Genomic DNA, 26,220 nt, shown 5'->3' on the forward strand with positions numbered 1-26,220 from the left:
TGGCCGTTGTTCCCCTGCCTGAGCTGGATTGTACTTCTGTCTCTCTCGATTGGAGTCCTTGGTTGTACAACAAACGGACGTCTGCTGCCAGCATTCTCACATGGGAATTTTCTAAGTAATTCCGCTACAAGGGCCCTGTGGTACTGCAACATTTTAGTACACCTCTCTGCCTCAAGCAGAAGAGATTGAAAGTTCTCCTTGTAGCGTGGGTCTAGAAGGGTCACCAACCAGTAATGAGTGTCACCCAAAATTTAGATAATCCGAGGGTCACGTGAAATGCAGCTCAACATAAAGTCAGCCATGTGTGCCAAACTGCTAACAGGCAAGACTTCCGTGTTCTCACCAACAGGATGACTGACCATGCTGTCCTCCTCCTCATCCTCCTCATCCTCCTTCTCCCTGTCCTCAGGCCATCCCCGCTGAACAGAAGCTAATACAGATGTGTTTGTAGTACCGTCTATAGTGCATGAAAGTTGTTGTGAACTCTGTTTCCGGGCTCCCTCCTGTGGTCGTGAGTGGTACTGTGTGAGTTCTCTCTTTGGGCTCCTCCTGGTGGCTCTTTTTGTTAGTTTGCAGGTTTCTGGCTGGGATCAGCTGTCTCGTCATCTGCTAGTCAGGTTTCCTATTTAATCCACCTGGTCCTTCATTCCTTGCCTGTTGTCGTTGTATTCAGTGCTATTCTGATTGCTCCTGTCTACATCCGTTATCAGTCTCTCAAGAGAAGCTAAGTTTTGTTTGCTTATTTTTGCTCATCTGTGTTCAAGATGTCTCCTAGTATATGATGAGTTTTGTCCAGCTTGCTAATATGTGATTTCCTTGCTTGCTGGTGCTCTGGGGTGCTGAGTTGCTCCCCCCACATCGTTAGTTGGTGTGGGGGTTCTCGCATTCTCTGCGTGGATATTTTTGCATAGGGTTTTTTACTGACCGCACAGATCCCTTGCTATTTTCTGCTATCTAGCGTTAGCGGGCCTCATTTGCTCAACCTGTTTCATCTCTGCGTTTGTCTTTTCCTCTTAGCTCACCGTTATTATTTGTGGGGGGCTTCTATATCTCTGGGGTTATTTCTCTGAGGCAAGTGAGGTCTTTACTTTCTCTTTAGGGGTAGTCAGTTTCTCAGGCCGTGAAGAGACATCTAGGATTTCAAGAAACGTTCCACGGCTGCCTATAGTGTTTGCGGTTAGGATCAGGTTTGCGGTCAGTCCAGTTACCACATCCCCAGAGCTCGTCCTATTATCTTCTACTTAGCTGGTTAGATTTGTGATCCTAAGCCACTAGGATCATAACAGAAAGTAGCCCCTGTTCTTCCTCCTCCTCCTCCTCATTGCCTACCAATCCACGTTGAGAAGACATGAGGCTGGGCTGAGTGTAATCCCCTGTATGTTTCCTTGCTCCATGTCCTCGTGCTCCGCCTGCAATGCATCCTCTTTGATTGTGAGCAGAGAGTTTTTCAGAATGCTGAGAAGCAGGGTGGTGATGCTAATTATGGCGTCATCGGCGCTCACCATCTTGATGCAGTCCTCAAAGTTTTGGAGGATGTTACATATGTCTGACATCCATGTCCACTCCTGAGGTCTTATGTGTGGAGTCTGACCTGAAATTCGACGGCCTTGTTGATGTTGGTAGTCAACAACGGCCCTCTTCTGCTCACAAATCCTTTCCAACATATGCAGCGTAGAGTTCCAGCGTGTGGAGACATCACACAACAGTCGGTGAGCTGGAAGCTGAAACCGCTGCTGAAACATGGCAAGGGCAGCTGAAGCTGTAGCTGACTTTCTAAAATGGGCAGACGGCGTACTTTCACTAGCAGATCCGGCAGCTCCGGGTAGCTTTTCAGAAAACGTTGAACCACGAGGTTAAGCACATGGGGCAAGCAAAGTACATGTGTGAGCTCACCTTGCCTCAGAACCACCACCAGGTTACGGCCATTGTCACACATGACCATGCCTGGATGTAGGTTCAGCAGTGTCATCCAAACATCTGACTGCTCTTTCAGCACTGTCCACAACTCTTCGGCATTATGCGGTTTGTCACCTATGCAGATTAGCTTCAGCACAGCCTGTTGCCGCTTGGCTGAGGCAGTGCTGCAGTGCTTCCAGCTTCTGACTGATGTGTTGATTTCAGACAAGGAGGATGAAGAGGAGGAGGTGCAGGAGCTGTAGACTGTGGGGGCAACCCTGATTGATGTAGGGCCAGCAATCCTCGACGTGAGGAGGATGTGTTCCATCCCAAGGTCGGACTGGGTCCCAGCTTCCACTATGTTAACCCAGTGTGCCGTTATTGAGATGTACCGTCCCTGCCCACAAGCACTTGTCCACGTGTCCGTGGTTAGGTGGACCTTCCCGGTAACAGCATTGTTGAGGGCACGGGTAATGTTGTGGGACACATGCTGGTGTAATGCTGGTACGGCACACCGAGAGAAATAGTGGTGACTGGGGACCAAGTACCTTGGGACGGCTGCCACCATCAGGTTGCGGAAAGCTTCCGTCTCAACAAGCCTAAAAGGCAGCATTTCTAGCGCAAGCAGAAGAGAAATATTAGAATTGAGGACTGTGGCCTGTGGGGAGTTGGATGGGTATTTCCGCTTGTGTTCAAAAGACTGGGTTATAGACAACTGAACGCTGTGCTGGGACAAGGACGTGGATGCGCTTGCTGATGGTGCTGCTTGACTGTGGGCCACAACAGGTGCAGGGCTAGAGGCAACTTCACATGCACAGTGTGCTGGGGATTGGCTTCTACGCAAAACAGTGGAAGAAGCAGTGGTGTGACCAGCAGGCAGTGGTCCTGGAGCCTGGGGTTCGGCCCACAAAGTCGGGTGCTTTGCTTGCATGTGCCTGATCATGCTGGTGGTGGTCAGGCTGATTGTTTTGCTACCCCTGCTGATGCAGGCATAGCAGGTCCTGCAAATTCCTGCCTGTTGGGGGAATAAACTTCCTTCCCCATTTGTGCTGCTGTCCTCGCTATGCATGTCCTCCTGCCAGGTTGGGTCAGTCACTATGTCATCCGCCACATCGTCTTCCACATCCGCACCCTGCTCCTCCTCCTGACTTTCTGGCAATTGTGTCTCATCATCGTCCACCTCTTGTGACACTTTCCCGTCATCACCTTCGTGTGACCGGGGCTGGTCAAAGCTTTGGGCAGCTCTACATGCAATCTCATCTTTCCCCACTTCAAGTTGACCGGCAGAGATTTCTGAATCTTGAAATGGAAATCTGAACAGCTCTTCAGAGTGTCCAAGTGTGGGATCAGTTGTCTTAGGGTACAGAATATCCTGGCCACACTCACGGCTACTCAGACTTGACCGTGTGGAAGACAAGGTGGGGGTGGCGGCTAAGTGACTGGAAGCATTATCCGCTATCCAACCAACAATCGTTTCACACTGCTTCAATAGTGGTGTGCTGCGGTCCCCCAGAAACTGGGACAGGAAGGTCGAGCGAGAAGATGTGGGTCTTTGTTGTTGCCCCCTTTCACCTTCCCCATGGCCTCATCCTCTGGATGCACCATCAAATTTTGTACCTTCGTGGCGAGATTATTCAAACCTGCAGTTACACTCTGAAGATCCATTACAAACAGGTGGACACAGAGCCATTCAAGGGTTAAGAGGAGGTAAGAAGCAGCTAGACAGCAATTAAGGGCTAGGCAGCAAAACTCTGAGGGGAAAAAAAAAAAAAAATTTCCCTTCAACACTTCTTTTTCTCCTGCTTCAGCCCAAACAATTAACACTTTGAGGGCCGGTCAAACTGTCATGATCTCAATGGCAAGAGAACATAGCATAAGCATATATAGGAACTAGCTCTTGGAAGATGGGAACTGAGCTGACCATGAACTAAACCTAACGCACAACTAGCAGTGGCCGGGTAGCATGCCTACGTTGATTCTAGATGCCCAGCACCAGCCGGAGGACTAAATAAAGCTAGCAGAGGAAAATATTAGTCCTAGCTCACCTCTAGAGAAATACCCCGAAAGGAGACAGAGGCCCCCCACATGTATTGGCGGTGAGTTGAGATGAAATAACAAACGTAGTATGAAAATAGGTTTAGCAAATTTGAGGTCCACTTACTACATAGCAGAAGACAGAAAGGACACTTTCATGGTCAGCTGAAAACCCTATCAAAAACACCATCCAGAAATTACTTTAAAACTCTGGCATTAACTCATAACACCAGAGTGGCAATTCCTGTTCACAAGAGCTTTCCAGACACAGTAACGAAACTACAGCTGTGAACTGGAACAAAAATGCAAAAACAAACATGGACAAGAGTCCAACTTATCTAGTAGTTGTCTAGGAGCAGGAACAAGCACAGAGAGGCTTCTGATAACATTGTTGACCGGCAAGCAACTAACAGAGCAGCAAGGTTATATAGCGACTCCCACATCTTGATGGGAACAGGTGAACAGAGAAGATGAAGACACCAGTTCAATTCCACCAGTAGCCACCGGGGGAGCCCAGAATCCAAATTCACAACAGGAGACACGAGAGGTGGATGGTAACAATTGCTTTAGTTATTTGGACCAGCCATAGTGTAAGGCTCGGGTGTTCATGTAAAGCTGCATGAACCAGTTAACTGCCTAAGTATGTAGCAGTACAGACACAGAGGGCTATTGACTGCATAAAGTGTATGAGAACATGATGCGAGGAACCTGATTATGGTTTTGTTTTTTGGGGGTTTTTTTTAATAGGCCCCACAGGGATAGTTAGGTTAATGCGTTGAGGTGGTAGGCCAATCTGAACAAATGAGTTTTTAAGGCACGCTTAAAACTGTGGGGATTAATCGTATTAACCTAGGTAGTGCATTCCAAAGAATCGGCGCAGCACATGTAAAGTCTTGTAGACGGGAGTGGGAGGTTCTGATTATTGAGGATGCCAACCTGAGGTCATTTGCGGAGCGGAGGGCACGGGTAGGGTGGTAGACTGAGACCAGAGAGGAAATGTAGGGTGGTGCTGAGCCATGGAGTGCTTTGTGGATGAGGGTAATAGTTTTGTACTAGATTCTGGAGTGGATGGGTAGCCAGTGTAATGACTGGCACAGGGTAGAGGCATCGGTGTAACGGTTGGTGAGGAATATAATCCTGGCAGCAGCATTCAGGACAGATTGGAGGGGGGAGAGTTTGGTAAGAGGGAGGCCAATTAGTAGAGAGTTACAATAGTCCAGACAAGAATGAATAAGTGAAACAGTAAGAGTTTTTGCAGAGTCAAAAGTAAGAAAAGGGTGAATTCTAGAAATGTTTTTGAGATGCAGATAAGAAGAGCGAGCCAGTGATCGGATGTGGGGGGTGAATGAAAGCTCAGAGTCAAGTATGACCCCAAGGCAGCGGGCATGTTGCTTTGGAGTAATGATAGAACCACACACGGAGATGGCAATGTCAGGAAAAGATAGGTTAGTAGAGGGAGAGAACACGAGGAGCTCAGTTTTTGACAGGTTCAGTTTCAGATAGAGGGAGGACATGATGTTAGAGACAGCGGTAAGACAATCACTGATGTTTTCTAAAAAGGTTGGCATGATAACAGGAGAAGAAGTGTATAATTGGGTGTCGTCAGCATAGAGATGGTACTGGAAACCAAATCTACTGATTGTTTGTCCAATACGGGCTCTAGAAAGGCTCTAGGTAGCTGCTGTGGACCATCCCGTACTATCTGCCCTATTAGTGTAATTCTAAATGTTCCCTCGAAATGCCATAAAGCAATTCTATTCCTCATGTATTTACGTTAAGAATTGTAGCATTAATTCTTAGCTCTAAAGGAAAGTGTGAATGATCCATAGCCAGAGTCTACTGCTGGCTAGGACCTTCAAGAATGGTTTGCCTGCTGAGCATTGGCAGTGGGAAAGAAGATGGAGAGCGGTGTGTAGATCTTCCCAGGTTACTTGGATGAGTCTTTTGAAGAGTAGTAGTTCAGCATCTTGACTGAGCAAAGCCTGGTCATTATGAGCGCAGTGAGTGAACATGGTGACCACATGTGAAACAGGCTATGGAAGCTGGATGAGGGGTAGGGTGTAGTGATGGGCGAGCACTAAAATGCTCCGGTGCTCGTTGCTCGGGTCGAGCAAATTGGAATACTCGGGTACTCAGCTAGAACAACGAGCCCAATGTAAGTCTATGGGAGACCCGAGTACTTTTACCGCTATCCCCCCGGGGGTCCTTTTAAGGTCTAAAAACATCTGAATATGATGGAAACTGCTCAAATGACACAGGGACCTTATGGGGATCACCCCTGGAAGCATTCCTGACTCCTAGTTCACATCCTTAATCATTTTTTTTCAAGATTCATGCCATTTTTCCCGATACCACAAAAAACACATGAAAACGAAACCAAAACGGGTTTTGCTTGGAAATATGTCAAGGTACATCTTTTGCAGGTTAATGACTTGCCTGTAAGGCCAAATATTTAACCCCAGACCGAAAATTTCCTCTCTCACTTAGACTTAGTTCAGACGCTGCGTTTTTCAACTTTAACATTGCTTTTCAACCGCTACAAATGCATTCACTGGGAAATGTCATTGTAACATTTAACAACCCTAGCTGGCCACGTGGTGTGTGACAAATAAGCAGACCCATCTTGTTTCATTTACGAAGGAGGGACTCTTAAAGTCAAAGGGCCTATTTTTACTGGTGCATCAGGCGGCATTAATCTTCTTAAAGGGCCATTAATAAACAGTGGGTCTTCTAAGCTGTTGTAGCCTATGCTGTGAGTGGGAGGGCTGCCAAGAATTACGACGCACCACAATACCCCTGTCATAAAATATCCAGGGGGGACTCCAGAAAAAGTGTTGCATGGAATTCAAGGCCAGCCCTGCTGCATCGTCAGTCATATGCACCCCAATAAGCCTTTGAACCCACATACTGGATGGGCCCAGGAAAATCCACTTCACAATATGCATTTTGTGCTCCATACTCCTTTGTTTTATACATTGGCGGCAAGGCCAGCCCTGCTGCATAGTCAGTCATATGCACCCCATTAGGCCTTGGAACCCACATAGTGGATGGGCCCATGAAAATCCACTTCACAATATGCATTTTGTACTCCCGTACTCATTGGTTTTACACATTGCCAGCAAGGCCAGCCCTGCTGCATAGTCAGTCATCTGCACCCCATTAGGCCTTGGAACCCACATAGTGGATGGGCCCAGGAAAATCCACTTCACAATATGCATTTTGTACTCCCATACTCCTTGGTTTTACACATTGCCAGCAAGGCCAGCCCTGCTGCATAGTCAGTCATATGCACCCCATTAGGCCTTGGAACCCACATAGTGGATGGGCCCAGGAAAATCCACTTCACAATATGCATTTTGTGCTCCATACTCCTTTGCTTTATACATTGGCAGGAAGGCGAGCCCTGCTGCATAGTCAGTCATATGTCAATGTGGAGCTTACTCTTTGCCACATGGTTTTTTTTTTCCTTCCTCTGGATCAACATGTTAGGGCATGTTAGGTTAGGCTATTGGTTGAACTAGATGGACTTAAAGTCTTCCTTCAACCTTAATAACTATGTAACTATGTATATGCAGCCCATTAGGCCTTAGAACCCACATAGTGGATGCGCCCATGAAAATCCACTTCACAATATGCATTGTGTGCTCCATACTCCTTTGTTTTATACATCGGCAGGAAGGCGAGCCCTGCTGCATAGTCATATGCACCCCATTAGGCCTTGGAACCCACATACTGGATAGGCCCAGGAAAATTCTCTCGTATTGTTTAATGGTATGATGGTTCCCTCTTTGCACAATTATTTACAGGAGAATTTTGCAATTTTATTTGACCTGTTTTTAACACTAAGGTTCAGATACGGCTTTAAAAAAGGCAAATACTTACAATACAAGGCAATTTTACTGCAAACTACAAAATTCAAGGAATAGTATGATTGAATAGTGTGAGTGCGTACACTTTTGTATGTGTTAACATACACAGGTTAATAAGTACATATAAGGATTAAATAAATATAGTGATTACGTATATATGAAGATTAACTACATACAGTATAGTTAGATCATCACCAAGAGGCTTTTAAACATCATCCGTCTGGAATATCAGAGAAGCAACACCAAGACAGAGAACCCCTGGGAGATTACCTACATTGCATGGGCGTCCCCAATTATGCAGGTATCAGCACACTGTACATTTACAGGTACCCCAGTTTTGGCATCTGTCTTAGTCATGTTTCTCTGGTCTTATATAGTGAATAACACTATATAGTAACTCGAGTTTCACCCATACCTTCCAGTGGCCACTTTTCAAGGTTGGATGAAACTGAGATATCATGGAGTCATCAGACGAGGGGCCATAAACCCCTAGAAAATAAAAGCCACAAGGATTTAGATCAAACCACCACTGGCATAGTTTCAGTAAACCTTAATGTTTTACAATGACAAACAGCAAACATATAGAGGCTTAGAACTTTTCGTGAAGTGAATAAACAAAGATTTATCAAGATTGTGTCACTATGAGCATTGTCTGTCACATCTCTAAATGTTTTACAAGAAGTGCAGCTATGTTATTGTCTGAATGCATTCGGTATACAGTATTTCAATCTTGGTTACAAATCGCCATTTGTATATTCTCCATTTGTACATTTGAGGCAGACAAATTTAAGGCTCGCAAGGAGAGAAACAAATATAGTGGACAAAGCTATATTTTTAATGAACTACTGAGGCAAAGTAACAGCATTGCTTTATCAAATTTATATGAAATGTATTGTGTCCAATGTTAGCAACCAGGCAACACAAAAAGGAGCTTTTCAAGTGAGCTCTTTAAGGTACACAAATGTTATGAAGTGTTTTCCAACAAGGATGTGGTTTCACCAATGGGGAGTACCTTTTGTAAAAATAGACTAGTGCCATCACAGCCCCCCTTGACCAAACTTCACCGGCCTATAATAGTACAAAGCACGTTAACGCTGGTGATATAGTGGCAGTTACACAAGAGACATTGCAGGAGACAGAGTTAAGTAGGCCCAATGGAATGCCATGCCCAATTCCCCAATGTGGGGTCCTTTTTGGACTGATTAAAATAGTGCCATCACAGCCCCCTAGACCTAAATGCCCCGTACAGACCACGTTCACCCTGGTGATCTACTGGCAGGTACAGGACAGATTGCAGGAGACCGAGTTAAGAAGTAGGCCCAAAGAAATGTCATGCCCAATTCCCCAATGTGTTGTCCTTTTTTTAAAAAATAAAAGAGTGCCATCACAGCACCCTTGGACAAAATGCAACGTACAGACCACGTTCACCCTGGTGATATAGTGGTTCTGGATGAGGAGGATGAGGATAAGGAGGAGGATAAAAACAAACAGACCAAATCTGGAAGCGTATACCCATGTGTAGTTTTGACGAGGTGCATGAGAATACCCCTCCCCAAAAGAGAGAATGTATTTGAGGTTATGTTTCGCTGTTTTCACTTGGTGGTGTACAGAAGTCTTTCCCAATCCAGGCCTTGTTCATTTTGATAAGAGTCAGCCTGTCAGCATTTTCAGTTGACAGGCGGATGCGCTTATCTGTTATAATTCCACCAGCGGCACTAAAAACCCTCTCTGACAGAACGCTAACACAGCAGGGCAGGCCAGGACCTCCAAGGCGTAGAGAGCCAGTTCATGCCACATGTCCAGCTTAGATACCCAATAATTAAAAGGCCCAGAGGAATCATGGAGGATGCTTGTACGATCTGCAAGGTACTCCCTCACCATCTTCCCAAACATTGTACTTCTTGTCACAGCATCCCTTGCCCCTGTGCCGCCAAGATGGGAGGGTCTGAGAAAACTGTCCCAGAACTTGGCCGTTGTTCCCCTGCCTGAGCTGGATTGTACTTCTGTCTCTCTCGATTGGAGTCCTTGGTTGTACAACAAACGGACGTCTGCTGCCAGCATTCTCACATGGGAATTTTCTAAGTAATTCCGCTACAAGGGCCCTGTGGTACTGCAACATTTTAGTACACCTCTCTGCCTCAAGCAGAAGAGATTGAAAGTTCTCCTTGTAGCGTGGGTCTAGAAGGGTCACCAACCAGTAATGAGTGTCACCCAAAATTTAGATAATCCGAGGGTCACGTGAAATGCAGCTCAACATAAAGTCAGCCATGTGTGCCAAACTGCTAACAGGCAAGACTTCCGTGTTCTCACCAACAGGATGACTGACCATGCTGTCCTCCTCCTCATCCTCCTCATCCTCCTTCTCCCTGTCCTCAGGCCATCCCCGCTGAACAGAAGCTAATACAGATGTGTTTGTAGTACCGTCTATAGTGCATGAAAGTTGTTGTGAACTCTGTTTCCGGGCTCCCTCCTGTGGTCGTGAGTGGTACTGTGTGAGTTCTCTCTTTGGGCTCCTCCTGGTGGCTCTTTTTGTTAGTTTGCAGGTTTCTGGCTGGGATCAGCTGTCTCGTCATCTGCTAGTCAGGTTTCCTATTTAATCCACCTGGTCCTTCATTCCTTGCCTGTTGTCGTTGTATTCAGTGCTATTCTGATTGCTCCTGTCTACATCCGTTATCAGTCTCTCAAGAGAAGCTAAGTTTTGTTTGCTTATTTTTGCTCATCTGTGTTCAAGATGTCTCCTAGTATATGATGAGTTTTGTCCAGCTTGCTAATATGTGATTTCCTTGCTTGCTGGTGCTCTGGGGTGCTGAGTTGCTCCCCCCACATCGTTAGTTGGTGTGGGGGTTCTCGCATTCTCTGCGTGGATATTTTTGCATAGGGTTTTTTACTGACCGCACAGATCCCTTGCTATTTTCTGCTATCTAGCGTTAGCGGGCCTCATTTGCTCAACCTGTTTCATCTCTGCGTTTGTCTTTTCCTCTTAACTCACCGTTATTATTTGTGGGGGGCTTCTATATCTCTGGGGTTATTTCTCTGAGGCAAGTGAGGTCTTTACTTTCTCTTTAGGGGTAGTCAGTTTCTCAGGCCGTGAAGAGACATCTAGGATTTCAGGAAACGTTCCACGGCTGCCTATAGTGTTTGCGGTTAGGATCAGGTTTGCGGTCAGTCCAGTTACCACATCCCCAGAGCTCGTCCTATTATCTTCTACTTAGCTGGTTAGATTTGTGATCCTAAGCCACTAGGATCATAACAGAAAGTAGCCCCTGTTCTTCCTCCTCCTCCTCCTCATTGCCTACCAATCCACGTTGAGAAGACATGAGGCTGGGCTGAGTGTAATCCCCTGTATGTTTCCTTGCTCCATGTCCTCGTGCTCCGCCTGCAATGCATCCTCTTTGATTGTGAGCAGAGAGTTTTTCAGAATGCTGAGAAGCAGGGTGGTGATGCTAATTATGGCGTCATCGGCGCTCACCATCTTGATGCAGTCCTCAAAGTTTTGGAGGATGTTACATATGTCTGACATCCATGTCCACTCCTGAGGTCTTATGTGTGGAGTCTGACCTGAAATTCGATGGCCTTGTTGATGTTGGTAGTCAACAACGGCCCTCTTCTGCTCACAAATCCTTTCCAACATATGCAGCGTAGAGTTCCAGCGTGTGGAGACATCACACAACAGTCGGTGAGCTGGAAGCTGAAACCGCTGCTGAAACATGGCAAGGGCAGCTGAAGCTGTAGCTGACTTTCTAAAATGGGCAGACGGCGTACTTTCACTAGCAGATCCGGCAGCTCCGGGTAGCTTTTCAGAAAACGTTGAACCACGAGGTTAAGCACATGGGGCAAGCAAAGTACATGTGTGAGCTCACCTTGCCTCAGAACCACCACCAGGTTACGGCCATTGTCACACATGACCATGCCTGGATGTAGGTTCAGCAGTGTCATCCAAACATCTGACTGCTCTTTCAGCACTGTCCACAACTCTTCGGCATTATGCGGTTTGTCACCTATGCAGATTAGCTTCAGCACAGCCTGTTGCCGCTTGGCTGAGGCAGTGCTGCAGTGCTTCCAGCTTCTGACTGATGTGTTGATTTCAGACAAGGAGGATGAAGAGGAGGAGGTGCAGGAGCTGTAGACTGTGGGGGCAACCCTGATTGATGTAGGGCCAGCAATCCTCGACGTGAGGAGGATGTGTTCCATCCCAAGGTCGGACTGGGTCCCAGCTTCCACTATGTTAACCCAGTGTGCCGTTATTGAGATGTACCGTCCCTGCCCACAAGCACTTGTCCACGTGTCCGTGGTTAGGTGGACCTTCCCGGTAACAGCATTGTTGAGGGCACGGGTAATGTTGTGGGACACATGCTGGTGTAATGCTGGTACGGCACACCGAGAGAAATAGTGGTGACTGGGGACCAAGTACCTTGGGACGGCTGCCACCATCAGGTTGCGGAAAGCTTCCGTCTCAACAAGCCTAAAAGGCAGCATTTCTAGCGCAAGCAGAAGAGAAATATTAGAATTGAGGACTGTGGCCTGTGGGGAGTTGGATGGGTATTTCCGCTTGTGTTCAAAAGACTGGGTTATAGACAACTGAACGCTGTGCTGGGACAAGGACGTGGATGCGCTTGCTGATGGTGCTGCTTGACTGTGGGCCACAACAGGTGCAGGGCTAGAGGCAACTTCACATGCACAGTGTGCTGGGGATTGGCTTCTACGCAAAACAGTGGAAGAAGCAGTGGTGTGACCAGCAGGCAGTGGTCCTGGAGCCTGGGGTTCGGCCCACAAAGTCGGGTGCTTTGCTTGCATGTGCCTGATCATGCTGGTGGTGGTCAGGCTGATTGTTTTGCTACCCCTGCTGATGCAGGCATAGCAGGTCCTGCAAATTCCTGCCTGTTGGGGGAATAAACTTCCTTCCCCATTTGTGCTGCTGTCCTCGCTATGCATGTCCTCCTGCCAGGTTGGGTCAGTCACTATGTCATCCACCACATCGTCTTCCACATCCGCACCCTGCTCCTCCTCCTGACTTTCTGGCAATTGTGTCTCATCATCGTCCACCTCTTGTGACACTTTCCCGTCATCACCTTCGTGTGACCGGGGCTGGTCAAAGCTTTGGGCAGCTCTACATGCAATCTCATCTTTCCCCACTTCAAGTTGACCGGCAGAGATTTCTGAATCTTGAAATGGAAATCTGAACAGCTCTTCAGAGTGTCCAAGTGTGGGATCAGTTGTCTTAGGGTACAGAATATCCTGGCCACACTCACGGCTACTCAGACTTGACCGTGTGGAAGACAAGGTGGGGGTGGCGGCTAAGTGACTGGAAGCATTATCCGCTATCCAACCAACAATCGTTTCACACTGCTTCAATAGTGGTGTGCTGCGGTCCCCCAGAAACTGGGACAGGAAGGTCGAGCGAGAAGATGTGGGTCTTTGTTGTTGCCCCCTTTCACCTTCCCCATGGCCTCATCCTCTGGATGCACCATCACGTCCCACTTCCCAATCCCTTGCCTTAACCATTTTAAATGGACTACTGCACTATTTCAAATGCTCAACCCAAATGTCTTTATTACTAGCAAAATAATATGTGATCAGTATGCCGGCAAATCTACGATTTTTCAAACCCAAACACCAGATAGGCCTTAGCCTTACATAACAGACTGTATTCAAATTTTTATTTTTTTTTAAAGTTAATTTATGCTAAATAGCGCTGTATAGAATTATGGTATCACACAGCCAAAAAGTAAGTACACCGGCCTACACAGAGATATATGAGGCCTTTTTTGGTGAATTTAAAACACACAAAAAAAAGGGGGCACAAGGGTAGCACACACAACTATGCTATGTATGCCTGACAAACTATCGCATTTCAACAGGCCTCCGTCTGACAGAACAGACTGTATATTTATTTTTATTTTTTTATTTTTTTTGGGGGGGGGGAATTTGTGGGGAAAAAAAAAAGGTATATAGACAGTAAATAAGCTGCAGCAGCAGGCAGTTATAGAGCTTTGGGAAGGATGCAGTGGGAGCAGTGCCTGCAGGCCTTGCACTGATGTGGATATGCTGTGCCCTGCCCACCTAGCACTGCAATATCGGGACCCACGAATTAGCCCTAAAAAGGACTGTTGGTTTCTCAGGAGTTGTGGATGTAAAAGTTGCAGACCTACACTAACTCTAAAACCACGATTCTGACCCTATCTCGGCAGCAGCTCTCCCTACTCTCGCTGAAACAGGAACAGAATGCGGTGAGCAGGGCGGCGCCTGGTCTCTTATGCTCGGGATGATGCTGTATGGCCCAGCCAATCACTGCACGACCACAACAAAGATGGCTGCAGCGTTTCATGACCTGGCAGACAATCCCTGCACTGTGATTGGATCTCTAAAGTCTGCCAAAACTGCTGGGTCGAGACTGCAGTTACCGCCGAATAATCCCGGAAATGCTCGCTGCTCGGCGAGTACCCCGATACTCGGGCGAGTAACGAATAGTGGCAAGCACGTTCGCTCATCACTAGCAGGGTGGCATTCAGTATTCTGTGCCACAGACTATACCGTCATGATAGACTGGGGTAGACTAATTAGGTGGTGGAGGAAAAGCCTCAAGGCATCCAGGGAGGGGTGAGCAGTGGTGAAATGAACCCTGGACATACAGAGTTTGACTCTTTCATGAATGTGATGTAGGCTAGTTTTATGGAGACTAGTAAAGAGCTTTAGGACTGGTAATGTGATAGCCTAAGGCAGTGTTCCCCAAGTTCAGTCCTCAAGAGCCACCAACGGGTCAGGTTTTCAGGATTTCCTTAGTATTGCCCAGGTGAGAATTCCATCATCTAGATAGGCAATAATTCCATCACCTGGGCCATACTAAGGAAATCCTGAAAATATGACCCGTTGGTGGCTCTTGAGGACCGAACTTGGGGAACACTGGCCTAAGGCATGGTGTCAGGACTGTGAACATTTTTTATCTTTTATGCATTACTGCCCTTTTTCAAGATGGCGTCTTTGGTCTCATGTGCACTGTCTCCTGCTATAAAACTCCACCCCAGCCTTCAGTCTGTGCTAGAGTATTCTGCCTTGCATCCAGCTCCTGACCTCTGATTACTCCCTGGCTATACACCTGCTCCTGTGAACCTGTGTGGTGATCCTGCTACTCTGCTCTGATTTCCTGCTGCATACACAAGTCTCCAGTAATCCTCCTTCATCTGCGGTTCGTGTTTACTTCCATCTGCATTTGCTGGTCATGTAAGCTGTTGCTGCTTTGCAATAACCTGAGACTATTAACCAGGCCTCCCTCGTTGAGCTAAGATATGATTTGAACTGTCTTATAAGCATATCTATCTGTGTTTTGGACTAAGCAAGGACTTATTCATGTCAAGTTATCCTCAAGAATAAATTGTGCTTCATAGACTTTCTGCGTGATTGCATTTTCCTCTGAAGTTTCCTATAGACTGTTAAGCTGCGTTTAATATTTACTCCAAGTGTTGTGGACTTGAGTTTCTCTCTGCACCTGTTTGAATCACCGTGTGATAATATAGACTTTACCACTTATAAAACTGTGTCCTGTAGTTGTCTTGTTCCACGCAAAGAGTCTCCTGAGTTATCCCCTATAATTATTACAAATGGCCTGAGTAGTTCAGTTTTTTGGATTCCTCAGGCTGAACAAGGTTGTGCTTGAAAGGGCAAAGGACTCTAGATGACGTGAGCACAACTACCATACTAGGTTGACCTTTCTTGGGTAGCTACCTTGCCAGTCTTTGTGCTTCCTGCTATTACATATTATCCCATGAGACTTCTGCAGTTTGTGAGGACCAAGAAAGTAACCCACAGACACCCACAGAAGGGGAGTGTAAAGTCTTTTTCATTTTAAACTTTTTGCATTATTTGTCAAGTTTTAGTGCTTAGACTAATTACTAGAGAACAGATAAAATTCTGAAGGATGGGGGAAGTAAAATAGGTATATGACAGTGAAGAAAAGTTAGTTAAAACAAGTGCATCTAAAAAAGTAATTAAAATCTCAAGGAAGTTTAAAGGTAACTAGAGAGATAAATCATTGACATTATAACTCTTCTCATACAGTGACTTATAGGTGCTCAAAAAGTGTAACAAACTACCCAAAATAATCTTTATTAACCATAGATTATCCCATTTAGATTTTATAGTGCTTTCCGTGTTATAATGATAATAATAAGTTATATCAATATCCTTCAACTTACAAAGAGAAGTTGGTGCATACAAATAAACACAATATTTCCAGTGGTATATAGTCTTGAGAGAAAAAGCATAGCAGTAGAAATATTAACGCCATTAGCTAATACATGGGCTGGTAGTCCCATATGACCTCTCCGTAGGAGATGCAGAGTGTAGAAGCCTTCTTCTCGTTGATTCATCATGCTTAGATCCACAAGGAAGCCCGGCCTCAGATGGTGGATCCTGTACCATCTCCTCAGCTCTCCGATTATAGTCACACCCAAATAAGAACAGATTGAAGAACTGGTTGCAGTTGAAAAGACTTTTTGATATTTCAACCACAAGGAACATGGCAATCAGCCCAACGAATAAATAACCTGAAACAAAAGAAAAAGGTTTCAAAATGTCCAAAAATAAATGTCAGGTAATTAAACGACTTCTGCTATTGAGCACTTGTTATAGCCGCTGGCCACAAGCAAGCGAAGCATTCTCCAGACACAAACATTTATATAGATTTGCCTACAGGCACTTTGCTAATGATGGCAAGAACCTATATTTTATAGTGTACACTTACAATGTCTAAATGGAAACAATTTGTTTTCCTGAACCTTCAGGTTTGGGATATGGGGGATGTCAAACACTAATGTGTTTTACTTAAATTTGTACGGTTAAAAAAAAAAAAATCATGTTACGATACAGAATGATGCATCATATTTCAACTGGCACATCATAAAATCTATATATATATATAAAATTGTCTAAGGGTCTGTTTGTCTGTAACCGAAATCCCGCGTCGCTGATTGGTCGAGGCCGGTCGGCCGGGCGCGACCAATCAACATTCATAAATAAACTACATACATATACTAGAATGAGAATAACATGAAGAACAGTCTGTGAGGAAGAGAATAACATGGAGAACAGTGTTGTGAACTCTGTTTTTGGGCTCCCTCTTGTGGTCACAAGTGGTACTGTGTGAGTGCTATCTTTGGGCTCCCTCTGGTGGCTCTTTTTGTCATTCTGCAGGTCTGTGGCTGGGATCAGCTGTCTCGTTATCTGCTAGTTGGTTTCCTATTTAGCTCACCTGGACTTTCAGTTGTTGCCTGCTGTCGATGTATTCAGTGCTATTTTGATCTCTCCTGACTACCTTCGTTATCAGTCTCTCCAGGAGAAGCTAAGTTTCTGTTTGTTCATTTTTTGATCATCAGTGTTCAATATGTTTCTTGGTTTATTATCTGTCCTTGTCCAGCTTGCTAATATGTGATTTCCTTGCTTGCTGGTAGCTCTAGAGGGCTGAGTTTCTCCCCTCACACCGTTAGTTGGTGTGGGGGTTCTTGAATTCTCAGCGTGGATATTTTGTATAGGGTTTTCTACTGACCGCACAGTTTCCTATCTGTCTTCTGCTATCTAGTACTAGCGGGCCTCATTTGCTGAATCTGTTTTCATTTCTACGTTTGTATTTTCCCCTTACCTCACCGTTATTATTTGTTGGGGGCTTTCTATAACTTTGGGGTTATTTCTCTGAGGCAAGTGAGGTCTTACTTTCTATCTCTAGGGGTAGCTAGTTTCTCAGGCTGCGTCGTGACGTCTAGGAATTCAGGCACGTTCACCGGCTACCTTTAGTGTGTTTGGTTAGAATCAGGATTGCGGTCAGTCCAGTTACCACCTCCCTAGAGCTCGTTCTATGTTCAGTTACTTAGCTCGTCAGTTCTGTGATCCTCAGCCACTAAGGATCATAACAGAACAGTCTGTGAGGGAGAGAATAACATGGAGAACAGTCTGTGAGGGAGAGAATAACATGGAGAACAGTCTGTGGGGGCGAGAATAACATGGAGGACAGTCTGTGAGGGAGAGAATAACATGGAGAACAGTCTGTGAGGGCGAGAATAACATGGAGGACAGTCTGTGAGGGCAAGAATAACATGGAGAACCGTGCATGAGGGAGAGAATAACATGGAGGACAGTCGGTGAGGGCGAGAATAACATGGAGGACAGTTTGTGAGGGCGAGAATAACATGGAGGACAGTGCGTGAGGGAGAGAATAACATGGAGGACAGTCTGGCGTGGGATTTAAACACCGCTTCACTGATAATGTATATCTTTTACCCAGAAAATCCTGTATTCATTGCATTATTCTTAAATCTTCATGAATAAATTACATACATATTCTAGAATACCCGATGCGTTAGAATTGGGCCACCATCTAATATTTTATAGCCATAAATATACAATGGATACAAAAAGTCTACACACCCTTGTTAAAATGCCAGGTTTTTGTCATGTAAAAAAATATATATACTGTATATCATGCCAGAAACCATCATTTCAGAACTTTATCCACCTTTAATGTCACCCATAATCTGTAGAAATCCACTAAGAAACAAATATTGAGGGGGAAAATAAAAATTGCAAAACTAAAATACTGTTGTTATCTAAGCGGGAACACCTCTTATAATTGGCTAATTGCAAATACAACCAATTCCCCAATCATTTAAACTCAAGTAAAAGTAGACATTAGTACATAGCTGCCATCATTTGCATTGATTCTGATTATGTTGTAAACGGTATGGTCTGTCTGTTTTGCTTACAACACAGCAAAGGGATCTCATTGTTTAAAATTATCAGTCAAGAGAAGGGTACAAAATAATTCCCAAGGCATTAAGTATACCATATAACACTGTAAAGATGTCATCAGGAAGTGGCTTAAATTTAGCGCAACAGTGACATTACCTAGAACTGAACATACCTCAAAAAATGAAATCACCAGAATAATTGGGTCAAGGAGGCTGCTAAGAGGCATACAGCAACATTAAAGGAGCTGCAGGAATTTCTGCCAATTCCTGGTTTTGTACTGCATCTGACAATTTCCTATATTCATCATATGTCTGACTTGTGGGGTAGGGCGGTAAGATGGTAGCATTTTCTTACAAAGAAAAACATCCAAGCCTAGGAATATTTTGCCAAAAACCCATAAGGTAGACCAACAACTGTTTACGCTGAAGTTTTTACCCTTCGAAAGATGTTACAAGTCTGTCAAATTACAGAGAACATCTTGCTTTTACTAAGAACTGTGTAATTCCCAATGTTCCCTGTGGTAGCGCTACCAGAAGATTAAAAAAAAAAAAACAACCTCACTATCATTCCATGAAAGACCACAACCTAACCCTGTAGGACATTATTGAAACCCAGAACAGGAAACTCACTGATCCAAAGTTGTATCACTCACTATCACTTGTTTGGTTCAGTATAACTATGGGAGACCACAGTCTAAGCCGGAATACAGATGTAAAATGTGTCTGACACGGACTTGCTTGTCAGTAAGATGCCAATTTAGTGTACCGGACCGTGTCACTGATTGATCCCTGGTCCTGACTCTTGGGCCTGCAGCATTGCCACCTTCTGAGCTCGCTAACGAGAGTGAAGACAACATTGTTGCCAGTTAGGAGTTCTAAGTAAAAGAGAACATGCAAGAACCAGTGGAATGTTATTCTTAAAATGATATTAATATCAATATTAATTTCCCACTGCCAGGAATCTGATGCATCAGCTGTTGACTACACATGGGTGATGTTCATTTCAATAATTATAGGTCTTATGTCAATTGTCTTTTCCGGTGTTTTAGTAGCAGGAGAAGTGGGGGTGGTCTATAATTATACATGTTCTCACATTGCAATAGTAATTTTATATCCTTGAATCGTGCACGAATAGTGGAGGTTTCTCATGTTTTGTAACATTGTAGGGAACCTTTTATGGCAAGTAGTGTTAAAGGAAACTTGACAGCTGACTTATGCTTCTAAAACCATAGGCAGTCTGCAACAGAGTCCGGCTCCATCTTTCAGCCAGGTATGTGCACATATTCAAACAAAAACGTAAGGTGCACACACACACACACACACACATACACACACACACACCTTTACTCCTGGGAAGCTGTATAAGGCCGGAGGGACACACAACGTATAAAAAAAAACGGTCCTTTTTCACGGACGAGAATCGCACAAATGTTTCCAAAACAGTGATCCGTGTGCAGTGCGAGGATGCGTTTTTCTCGCATCAAATGATCCTTTTGACATCCGTGTGACATCCGTATGGTGACATTTTATCGCAGACTTGCAAAATGGACATATAACGGTTTTTTCACTTGAAAAAAATTTAAATCATCAACAATAACACTATTTCAGGGCCCTAAAAGAGGTGGCAGACACCAATCTATGCAGTAGAGTCCCTGCTTATGTTGGTGCATTTCTACTTGCTGAGCAACATGTCTGATCTACTGACTTTTAACACCACAGAGCGTGTGCTTTACAACTGGGTACTTTCCCAACATTTTGGTCAGCCAAACCCAGTTATTGTAGATCCGAGGAGGCGGAGACGGATGTGGGTACATCCACTTTTGAAGCAACGGATCAATAAAGGACATTTCAACCGTCTGTATGCTGCTCTGAGGACAAATCCAGACAAGTTCTTCAACTATTGTCGGATGAGGGTACAAACGTTTGATATTTTGTTGGAGATTTTGCGACCAGGGATCACCAAGAAGGACACCAGGATGCGCAAATCTATTTCTGCAGAGGAGCGCCATATCGTTACGGTTAGTGTTGAGCATTCCGATACCGCAAGTATCGGGTATCGGCCGATACTTGCGGTATCGAAATTCCGATACCGAGTTCCGATACTTTTGTGGTATCGGGAATCGGTATCGGATCCATATTACTGTGTAAAATAAAGAATTAAAATAAAAAATATTGATATACTCACCTCTCCGGAGGCCCCTGGACATCACCGCTGGTAACCGGCAGCCTTCTTTGCTTAAAATGAGCGCGTTTAGGGCCTTCCATGACGTCACGGCTTCTGATTGGTCGCGTGCCGCTCATGTGACCGCCATGCGACCAATCACAAGCCGTTACGTCATTCTCAGGCCCTAAACTCCTCGTTCTAGGAATTTAGGACCTGAGAATGACGTCGCGGCTTGTGATTGGTCACGTGGCGGTCACATGAGCGGCACGCGACCAATCAGAAGCCGTGACGTCATGGAAGGCCCTAAACGCGCTCATTTTAAGCAAAGAAGGCTGCCGGTTACCAGCGGTGATGTCCAGGGGCCTCCGGAGAGGTGAGTATATCAATATTTTTTATTTTAATTCTTTATTTTACACATTAATATGGATCCCAGGGCCTGAAGGAGAGTTTCCTCTCCTTCAGACCCTGGGAACCATCAGGATACCTTCCGATACTTGGTGTCCCATTGACTTGTATTGGTATCGGGTATCGGTATCGGCGATATCCGATACTTTTCGGGTATCGGCCGATACTATCCGATACCGATACTTTCAAGTATCGGACGGTATCGCTCAACACTAGTTACGGTATGTCTAAATCATCTTTTTCCAAATAATGTTTTGACTTTCATGGTCTTACCCCTTTTTATAATTATATCATTAAATTGTTGTGTAAAATCATCATTTGAGCATCTTTTATAATATTTTAGTTTATAGAACATCAAAGCCATCGCATGTCCTTAATGTTTGATTAAACATGGCATCTTAGTTATCTAATCTTATTTTTTGTCCATATAACACTAATGTGTTCATTTTGTGTTTTTTGTTTGAAACATACTCTCTTTTCTTTTAGCTTTCTTGCCACTGGCCTTTCATATGCGGCACTGCATTTAGAGTTTTTACTGGGCAAATCAACAATTTCTGGAATTGTGCGGGATACATGCACGGAAATCTGGAGCAGACTCCATCAAGAGGTGATGCCTGAGCCTAAAATGGCAGACTGGTTACGTATTGCCCAAGGATTTCAGGACACCTGCCAGTTTCTGCACTGTATTGGGGCTCTGGACGGAAAGCACATCCGTGTACGTAAGCCGCCGGGCTCAGGGACCCAATTCTATAATTATAAACAGTTTTTCTCTGTAGTGCTGTTGGCCCTGGTTGACAGTAACTACAGGTTTATAATTGTAGATGTTGGGGCCTATGGGAGAACTGGAGACTCTAGAGTCTTCAGTTCTTCCATTATGGGTCGGCGGCTGCGCAACAATGATTTGGATCTCCCACCCCCAAGTCACATACCAGGGGCTAATTTGGATGTGGTGCCTTACATGATGGTAGCAGATGAGGCCTTTCAATTATCCAGGAACGTCATGAGGCCCTATCCACGGAGAGGCCTGGACTACCGGCGGCAAATTTTTAATTTGCGTCTTTCCCGTGCCCGCCGTCTGGTAGAGTGTTCATTCGGCATTCTCACTGCAAAATGGCAGGTACTTCAGTCCGCAATCCAACTGAGTGAAGGCAATGTCAATGGCGTGATAAAAGCATGTGTTGTTCTTCACAACTTTACAAGAAGCCATGATTCCCCTTCATCTGCTGATGCTGAAGTTGATTATGCAAATACTGTCTTGTCTACTACACGTGTTATTCCTTCATGTCGTCAGCCCTCAGGCATAAAAGTTTGTGATGTGTTAACTAATTATTTTGTATCACTAGAGGGATCGACTGTCTGGCAAGAAAATGCTGTTTTGGTTTAATCTTTAGTTATATTGTAACTTCATATATAGCATAATGTTCCTGTTTGAATTGTGTAGTATGTTTGGCCTTTAAAAATTCGTAGTTTAAGTTGTCATATCATGTATGTAGTCAGAACAATATATAACACTCAAATTTGTTCAAACATTTTTACTGCTCAAAGCATATATCTTGTATGCCAAAACATATTCACATCATATGTAATTGTTGGCATATAAACCTGAGCAAAAAAGAAAGCATAACATGCCAAGGTCGCAAATAACTTAACACATAAAACAGCATAAATGACAGGCCAAAAACTGGTTTGGCAAAATTACAGGTTCTAGTAGGTTGGGGGTGGTGATGGTGATGGCGGGTGTCCAGCATGTGCGGAACTTGGCCTAGGTGGCTGACCAACCAGACTGGCAACCTGTGGTATGGCAGATATATATGGAGGGTGTTGTTGCAAGGATCTATCCTGTGTCTGAGGTAAAACTTGATGTTGAGGGTAGAAGTGCATCAAGTCCTGTGTACTGGATTGTCCCATTTGGTCATACCCCCCAATATGGCCATGTCGAGCAGACACATGTTGGGACCAGCCTCCAAACGTGTGTCTGTTCAAGTGGTCAGATTGGTCAGTTGCTGGATAATCATAAATTGGCCTAAGTTGTGGTTGTTGGTTGCTTTGGCCAGGCTGTTGTTGTGGAGATATATGTTGAGGGGGTGGTGCTGCGACTGTTTGGGCTTGTTCCGGTGAAAGGTCTTGCACTGCCAGAAGGTTTGTAGATGACATTTGCCACCGTTTGACGTAGTTAAACAGATGAGATGGGTTGTTTGGGGGTGTTGCCGCATCTATCACAATTTGGATACAACCTCTGGTCCGCAGCCTGAGCGAGCGCGGAATGGGCCATAAATAGCGTGCAAGACTGCGAAAGTACGCTTCCTCCCCATCGTCATGGGCAGCCCTGGACAAATAGTCCAATACCCCTGTATCCACTTGCCTCCTTGTGCCAGTGGTAGAAGCCACCCTTCTGCGCCGACCACGGTTTGGTCTTGTATTAGGCTGTGGTGATGTATCCAGAGCCAAGGTTGGACTGCTGCTCTGGGCTTCTTCCTCCACCTCTGGATTGGCCTCCTGTGTGGCAGAAGACGCTGCTGCTGGTGGTGGTGGTTGGTTGCTGCTTGTTGGTTGTCCACATGGTCCAGCCATTTCAGCACCTTCACCAACAGGGTCAATCACCACCTCTGAGTCAGATGCAGTCTCCCTTTCTGTCAGATTCGACTCTGTTCTGTATTTAAAAATTCATGTTTTCAAAAAATAATAAAACATTCACGTTATAAGATGTGTTTTAAATTTTGTGACATGTATGCACTTACGGTCTGAGCTCCATCACCGGTGCAAGAAAATTAAGCTGATCAAAATAAATATATTTTCGTTTCTTGGTTGCTGCATCACCACTCCGCCCAGAAAGTTGACGTTCACGCCGGTATTGGTCCCGGCAACTCCGCCAGCGTCTAGTGACATCATTCACTGCAAAGAAACACAGAAGAAGATTTTTGTTTAATATCAAGCACATAACTCCAACAGGTACAGGGTTTGCAATCACACACGGGCCCTGGAGCCTAGGGGGACATAAAACTCCCTTTGTCCTATATTAAAGGGCTATACCTAGTACATTTCAACCATATTTGTGTGTCATGTTGATGATTTGGCATCCACAACCAAGAGCTTGGAACATTTACATCAGTCATAAACACACCACATATGATGTGTTCATGGTTATTTTTCTCACGAACCCAATTTTAAACACAATTTTGTTAAAGGATGGTACTTACAAATTTCTTGCTGAACATCATGAGGTCGCTCTTCAAAATCAGGGAACATGTGGCGACAGATTGCCCTCCATGCTGCGTCTTTACGTGCACGGTCCGCATAATGTGCGTCGCGTTGGTCCCATAATTCTGGTCTATCATGGGCCAGAGCAAACAGCATCTCCACATTTATAAGCCTGGCCATGCTGCTACACAGTACACTCCGTGGAGGCGTACTTCCTGCTTTGCAATCCAGCGTGGCCCAGAAATTAGCATGCCAAAGCTTCCTGATAATGGATGATTCAATTTCCTGTCACCTGGGAAAGACTTCCGTATTTCTCGCAATGCACACGCATGGTCCGTGTGTAATCCGATTTTTTCACGCACCCATAGACTTGCATTGGCGATTCTCGGCCGCGATACGCTGACAATCGCAGCATGCTGCGATTTCACTCGGATCCTGAATACGGCCGAGAAAATATCGGATGATGGGAGCTGCCCCATAGATTAACATTGGGTCAAGCGCTATGCGATTTTTTCTCGCATTGCACTTGTCTGTATTACGGTCTAGTGTGACCCCGGCCTTAAGGATCCCATTTAGGTTTGAGCAACTTAACTATTTTGTACTTTTCTGCAGTGTTTTTTTTTTTTTTGCATAATTTTCCCTTTCTAACCCCTTAACGACCGCCGATACGCCTTTTAACGGCGGCCGCTAAGGGTACTTAATCCACAGCGCCGTTAATTAACGGCGCTGTGGAAAAAGTGAATAGCGCCCCCCAGAGTCGGATTTTCTCTGGGGTCTCGGTTGCCGAGGGTAGCCGAGACCCCAGAGAACATGATTCGGGGGGTTTTTACCGACCCCCGAGTTGCGATCGCCGGTAATTAACCGTTTACCGGCGGTCGCAACAAAAAAAAAAAAAACGCGATTTGCCGTTTAATTTCTCTGTCCTCCAATGTGATCGCACATCGGAGGACAGAGAAATAGGGTCCCCGATGGCCCCCAATAGCCCCCCAATACTCACCTACCTCCCCCGGTGCTCCTCGTGTCTCCCCATGGGCGCCGCCATCTTTTTTCCGGGAAAAAATGGCGGGCGCACGCGCAGTGCGCCCGCCGCCCGGAAGATCTTTGGGGTCTTGGCTGCCGGGGGTAGCCGAGACCCCAAAGAACATGATCGGGGTCGGTTTGCACCGACCCCTGCTTTGCGATCGCCGGTAATTAACAGTTTACCGGCGACCGCAAAAAAAAAAAGCGATCAGTTATTTCTCTGTCCTCTGATGTGATCGCACATCAGAGGACAGAGAAATAGGGGGATTCGGGGACCCTATCATACTCACCCGGGGTCCCTGGGTCCTCTTCTGTCTTCTCCTGCCAGCCGGCTTTTTCATCATGGCGGGCGCATGCGCATTGCGCCCGCCATCTGCTGCCATCTGCCGGCCGGCAGGAGAAGACAAGTTGGGGCTAAAATTAGGGTTAGGGTTAGGGTTGGGGCTAAATTTAGGGTTAGGGTTAGGGCTAGGGTTAGGGTTAGGCTACTTTCACACTAGCGTTTTTTGGCTTCCGTCGCAATGCGTCGTTGGAGAAAAAACGCATCCTGCAAAAGTGCTTGCAGGATGCGTTTTTTCTCCATTGGCTTGCATTAGCGACGCATTGCGACAGATTGCCACATGTCGCATCCGTCGTGCGACGGATGCGTCGTGCTTTGGCGGACCGTCGACACAAAAAAAACTACATGTAACTTTTTTGTGCGACGTGTCCGCCATTTCCGACTGCGCATGCGTGGCCGGAACTCCGCCCCCGCCTCCCCGCACCTCACAATGGGGCAGCGGATGCGTTGAAAAAACAGCATCCGCTGCACCCGTTGTGCGGCGCTTACAACGCTAGCGTCGGTACGTCGGCCCGACACACTGCGATGGGCCGAGTACGACGCTAGTGTGAAAGTAGCCTT

At 45.6% G+C, this 26,220-nt stretch overlaps 2 protein-coding genes across 2 annotated transcripts in view; both read right to left on the reverse strand.

The window, feature by feature from the left end:
• Positions 1 to 15,394: 15,394 nt before the first annotated feature.
• LOC143816801 (potassium channel subfamily K member 1-like) overlaps positions 15,395 to 26,220 on the reverse strand; it is a 55,894-nt gene continuing 45,068 nt past the window's right edge. Inside the window, exon 3 of the mRNA XM_077297674.1 lies at positions 15,395 to 16,339. Coding sequence (XP_077153789.1) covers positions 16,080 to 16,339 — 260 coding nt within the window. The 3' untranslated portion in view covers positions 15,395 to 16,079. The remainder of the gene's footprint in view (positions 16,340 to 26,220) is intronic.
• On the reverse strand, positions 22,625 to 23,987 carry LOC143816852 (uncharacterized). Its single transcript, XM_077297804.1, has 2 exons — positions 23,840 to 23,987; positions 22,625 to 23,751 (listed from the first exon to the last, which is right to left on the reverse strand). Exons 1-2 carry the CDS (start codon positions 23,851 to 23,853, stop codon positions 22,806 to 22,808), a joined length of 960 nt encoding a protein of 319 aa, XP_077153919.1. The 5' UTR covers positions 23,854 to 23,987; the 3' UTR covers positions 22,625 to 22,805.

Source organism: Ranitomeya variabilis, chromosome 1, assembly GCF_051348905.1.
Source record: "Ranitomeya variabilis isolate aRanVar5 chromosome 1, aRanVar5.hap1, whole genome shotgun sequence".
Lineage (NCBI taxonomy): Eukaryota > Metazoa > Chordata > Amphibia > Anura > Dendrobatidae > Ranitomeya > Ranitomeya variabilis.